General features: G+C 43.2%; 1 protein-coding gene across 1 annotated transcript; it reads left to right on the plus strand.

Moving 5' to 3' along the window:
• The first annotated feature begins 4,356 nt into the window (after positions 1-4,356).
• LOC123949454 (olfactory receptor 52B2) lies at positions 4,357-5,325 on the plus strand. The gene has a single exon (XM_046016899.1). The coding sequence runs from the start codon at positions 4,357-4,359 to the stop codon at positions 5,323-5,325; it is 969 nt and encodes a 322-aa protein (XP_045872855.1).
• Positions 5,326-5,546: the final 221 nt, after the last annotated feature.

The following is a 5,546-nucleotide window of genomic DNA, read 5'->3' on the forward strand; positions in this document are numbered from 1 at the left end:
AAAAGTTTTTAATTTTTAAAAACTTACAACTCTGGGGTTAGGTCACATGCTTTACCCACTGAGCCAGTCAGGTGCCCCTGATAAGCGTTCAGGGGCAGTTCACAGAGCAGTCAGAACCAGACTGTGCCAAGACAGGGTTTATCAGTAGGGGCTATTCATGAAAATGGCTCAGATTTTGATCAATACATTGGTGAGACAGGGAAAGCTACAGGTGAAAGATTAATCACTAATTCCGTGGTTCATTTCTTTCTTTTTTTTTTAAATATTTTACTTATTTGACAGACAGAAATCACAACTAGGCAGAGAGGCAGGCAGAGAAAGAGGAGGAAGCAGGCTCCCTGCGGAGCAGAGAGCCCGATGTGGGGCTCGATCCCAGGACCGTGGGATCATGACTTGAGCCGAAGGCAGAGGCTTTAACCCACTGAGCCACCCAGGCGCCCCAATGTGGTTCATTTCTTCACATATTTCCTAAGTACCAATGACGTGCCAGACTCTGTGCGCAGTGCTGTGAACTCCCAGTCCCAAACTGAGGAGGACTCTTGAGGAAACTTTTCTTGGTAATCTGGGGGTCAGGTGTGTATAAACCAGGAAAGTCTTGTCCTTTGAAGAACAGGTACAGAGAATGGGACCAGAGATTGTGCCTTGGAGCTGGGTTCTCTATGTTTATGCCATCACAACATAAGAATATGGTGGATGATATTTATACATGATACACCACCATATGCTTACTTGGAGTTTTCCAAAATCTTCAAAATCCTTATTAGGAGTGAAACAAATGGGTAGGTGGAAATTTTTCTTGAGATGTTTATTTATTTAAAAGCGTGAATTACTGTGTCAGTGAATTAAGGGCATATCAGTCCCGCTGCAGTATAGATAACACTGGCTTTAGATTATGAAAATATTTTACATGCTGGCTTTAAGTGCATGTGAGCAAGAGTGAGGTTATTAAGGTTATTAGAGATATAAAGCTGCATTTGCTCCAATTTATTAAAAAGATAAACATTCACAAGTTTTTATACCTTCTGTATTGAAAAGAATTCCTCACGACATATCTCATAACTAGTCTTTCCAATATATTGTGCTGCAAATAGAAGCAACCCTTACAACCTTGGGTGAGGGGCAAGCTGTTTTATCCATTAGGGACATGGCTTCAGTGTGGAGAGCTGGTACTTTTTAAAGAACTTAAGAGTGGTGAAAAACATTTCAGTTCTGAAGCCTGTGTACAAAGAAAATGGCAATATAAAATTACTATTTGCTTAAATAAATAAATATCTACAGAATGCAACTAGGCAAAAAAGTAATGGGCTCCACTGCTATTTAGTTGTCTAACAATTGTACTTAATGCAGTTTGTGAGTATGCATTTTAATACGTTGTTCTGATGTCAGGAGAGTCTTCCAATGTTAAGACTACATGAAGACATAAAAGGCTTTTACATAACCCTCTAAACAGAAAAGGGGTATAACCAAAAAATAGAGCTGGTTGGGACTCACAGGAAGAAAAGAACACCCTGGGAAGAAAAGGAGACAGCAAATTCTGCTCAGGGGCTGCAGGGAAGAAATGGCTCCGTTTCTCCTTAGCCTGACTGGATCTTCCCCTGATGCTCACTCCTGGTTCTCCTTCATTCTAGAGCTGGAGCTCTGACTCCATCACTCTGCCCTGCCCCCAGCATTCCATAAATGATGTAGACAGTCTGTTTCTGCTGAGATAGATGGGTGTTTTTCAAAGCACTCAAGGGAAGCCTGCCAGGTAGCTGTGACCCCAGCTAAGTCCGTCAGTGGTGGGCCTGCTCCATAGAACCAGCCTTCCAGCCTTGGTTCTGAGACACCAGGTCCTTCTGAAAGATCTGTTCTCAGGCTGTTTTTTTCTCCTGGGGCCCTTTTCTCATCCTTTTCACTCTTCTTTTTCCTGGGAAAGGAATTTTCTCTTGTCGTATTTGGGTGAAGAATAAGACTTTAATATTCCTGAATATTCATTAAGCTGTTTTGCCTGTTGAAAAAAGACAATGGGATGATAGCCAAAGAGACTTATAAATACTAATAATGAGAATAATAACCTAGTTTTTGGAGCACTTTATCTGAACTAACTCATATAATCCTCCCGATTATCTCTTGAAGTTCATCGTTACCCACATGTTATAAATGAGAAAATGGAGGTATACAGGAGTAAAGTAACTTGCCCAGGATTATGCGGCTAGTCAGGGGAGACCTGGGAAATTAACTGGGAAGTCTGGCTCTAGATCTTGTTGTCCTCACCTACTATACCTGTTCCTTCCCACTCAGTATGGCTCCCTGCCCCTTCCTCACCATTCTGAATCCTTTTTTCTCACTCGTCTAGATATTCTCTTAGAGTTCTGGGAGGTAATTTCTGTGCAACTTTGGATGTACCTCCTTGTGCCTGTGACTTTCCTCTCTTCTCATACCACTTCCTAAATGAACCTAGAACCTTCCTGCTGAGAACCTTCAGCAAGGCTGAGATGGGGCACTCAGAAGCCATTGAATGAAATGAAAATCCTTCTTCACACACAGTGAACATTCCTTTCTGGAATATCATTAATAGCCATCCAGGTCTGGCTGTCCTTTTCCCTGTCCTGCTTTTGCTGCCTCACCCTTGAGGTTTTAAAACATCATTAGAATTATAACAGAGAGCCAGAGTTATTTTTCTGAGGACTTATATAGGTACCTTTCATTGAGAAGGGATGCATTAATAACTAATTAATAACTAATGGGATTGAGAGAAGTGATGAGGAAAATTTTCAGTAAATTTTCTTCTAAGGAAAAAGAATTTGTTTTCTGGTGGGTCTTTTGTTTATATAAATTTGGGGCCTGTGCTTTCGAATAGAGGCAGAGCAAAGCTATCAGTGGTCTTTCTGTGTGCTTATCCCAGCAAAGCTCAGCCTCTCCTCTAAACAGAAGTTGAAGGGATATTTAAAATATACTGCCTTCAAAGACATTATATTATTAGCCTCCCTGGGGACCATGCTTCTTTGAATCTGGCCCTGTTCCCTTTTCGGTACCCACCTGTAGTCCCATTGCTCCCTCCACACAGCCCCTCATGCTCTGAGCAAGTGCATCTGCATAGGGGCAGGGGGGATAGACTCATAAATGGGGGCTTTCATTCCTTTGGATGCCCTCCTCCCTGGGGCCCTCTGTTTATCAGTAGACCCATCTAGTATTTATTTGGTAATTTTATACTCCTGATTCTCTCCTTAGTCTTTCTATGATCGATCCCCTTTGTCCATGTTCCCTTTCAGAGATTTAATCATACTTTCTTCAGTCCTGATAGCTAACAGGTGGTCCAGAGCTTCAGTAAGAAACCAGTCATACCTGAGTATTGGGAAAAGCTAAAGAGAGAGGACTTTATGCTTAACCCTTCTTAGCAGAAGGGAGATCTGAATCTTTCTGAGGGTAAGAAACAAGTGGGGCAGGAGGAGGGCTATACTGATGGAGCCACAGGGAAGTGTATTGATTCCTTGTACTCAGAATAGTTTTCCTATTCTGGGCGCAGGAGGAAGCTCTTAAGGATAAGGAGATCTAGGCTAGACACACATTTATTTGGGGAGGAGCATGAGAACTCACAAGGAGCAGGCAATGAATATGGTCCCTCTCAGTTTCATTGGTTGCTCCATTCCTTCCTGCCTTTAGGGAAGATTTGAATTTGGGCCAGAGTGGAGAAATACTACTTTAGGCTCCTTCTGGATATCTGCTTGATGCTCTGTTTTCATGCACAGGAAGGCCCAAGTGCCAAGGTATTAGGCTAATATCATGTGAAATGTTCAAAGTAATAGCCAGATAAATTTAATGTGATTAAATATAATCAGGTTAGAATACAGTTTAGCTAACAGGTCTTCAGGAAGGAGATACATTGCTATGAACATAGACCACTACAAATTGGTATATTTTAAGGACGTATTTTAAGGTTAAAATTTGTGTAAATAGAAGTGAAAGGGAAGAGAAATTTAAATAAACAGAGAAGGAGCAAAATCTTGGGGGGAGGGATAAGTATAAAACAGGTAAGGGTGCAAATGCCACTTGTGTAGAAATGGTAGAATGAGATCAGAAAAGTATAGTGGGGCCAAACTTTGGGAGTAGGGTGACGGGAGGCAGGGGAAACTTCTGTTAGTTCTTGAGGCATGATTGGCATAGAAGCTGTTCATGCTAATGAGGCACCATGGGTCAGAAGTCATTCCTACACCCAAATGAGCATTCTCTGGGAGAACTTGTCTAGAGAGTCCCACAGTTTAGAACCCAGTGCTATCTTTTATGGTCTCTGCACACACTCAGGGGTCCTTTCTGTTCCTGTCACTTTCAGCAGACTCGTCGGCTTCTGAGTTGTTACAGAGGACCCTAAAGTGCATCATGACTCAAACCAACTTTAGCATCTTCCATCCTGCAGTTTTTGTCCTACTTGGCATCCCTGGGTGGGAGGCTTACCACATTTGGCTATCAATACCCCTCTGCCTCATGTATATCACTGCTGTCCTGGGGAACACCATCCTGATAGTGGTCATCATCACAGAACGTAATCTTCACGAGCCTATGTACTTCTTCCTCTCTATGTTGGCCATCACAGACATCCTGCTATCCACCACTACTGTACCCAAAGCTCTAGCCATCTTTTGGCTCCATGCCCATGACATTGCCTTTGATGCCTGTGTCACCCAAGTTTTTTTTGTCCATGTGATGTTTGTGGGGGAGTCAGCCATTCTATTAGCCATGGCCTTTGATCGCTTTGTGGCCATCTGTGCCCCCTTGCATTATACAACAGTGCTAACATGGAGTGTTGTGGGAAGGATTGCTCTGGCCATTGTCACCCGAAGCTTCTGCATCATATTTCCAGTGATCTTCTTATTGAAGCGGCTGCCCTTCTGCCGGACCAACATCGTCCCCCATTCCTACTGTGAGCATATTGGAGTGGCTCGCTTGGCTTGTGCTGACATCACCATTAACATCTGGTATGGCTTCTCAGTGCCCATTGTCATGGTCATCTTGGATGTGATCCTCATTGCTGTGTCTTACTCACTGATCCTCCGAGCGGTGTTTCGTTTGCCCTCCCAGGATGCCCGGCACAAGGCCCTCAGCACTTGTGGCTCTCACCTCTGTGTCATCCTCATGTTTTATGTTCCATCCTTCTTTACATTATTGACCCACCACTTTGGACGTAACATTCCTCAACATGTCCATATCCTGCTGGCCAATCTTTATGTGGTGGTGCCACCAATGCTCAACCCCATCGTCTATGGTGTGAAGACTAAGCAGATCCGGGAGGGTGTAACCCACTGGTTCCTTGACATCAAGACTTGGTGCTGTGCTTCCCCTCTGGGCTAATGGCTCCCCATGAATCTGCTCTCCAAGCTTTATCAAGGAAACTAGGCATTAAATACAGAGATTTTTTTTGGACTGAGAGGTCTTGTAAAAGAGGAAGGGCTTCTCTTCCTCTTTCTCTTCCTTCTTTGTTGTCATCATTCCCCTTCCAACTTTTCTTTTTTTTCTCTTCTGGCTCTTCATCTTTGCCTCCTTTCCTGTTTCTTTGTTTGCTTTATCTTCTC

Source organism: Meles meles, chromosome 8 (genome assembly GCF_922984935.1).
Source record: "Meles meles chromosome 8, mMelMel3.1 paternal haplotype, whole genome shotgun sequence".
In the NCBI taxonomy this organism is placed as follows: Eukaryota; Metazoa; Chordata; class Mammalia; order Carnivora; family Mustelidae; genus Meles; species Meles meles.

What these genes read in the sequence shown, in the direction of transcription:
- LOC123949454 (XM_046016899.1), top strand. Translation starts at nt 4,357, where the DNA reads ATGACTCAAACCAACTTTAGCATCTTCCATCCTGCAGTTTTTGTCCTA.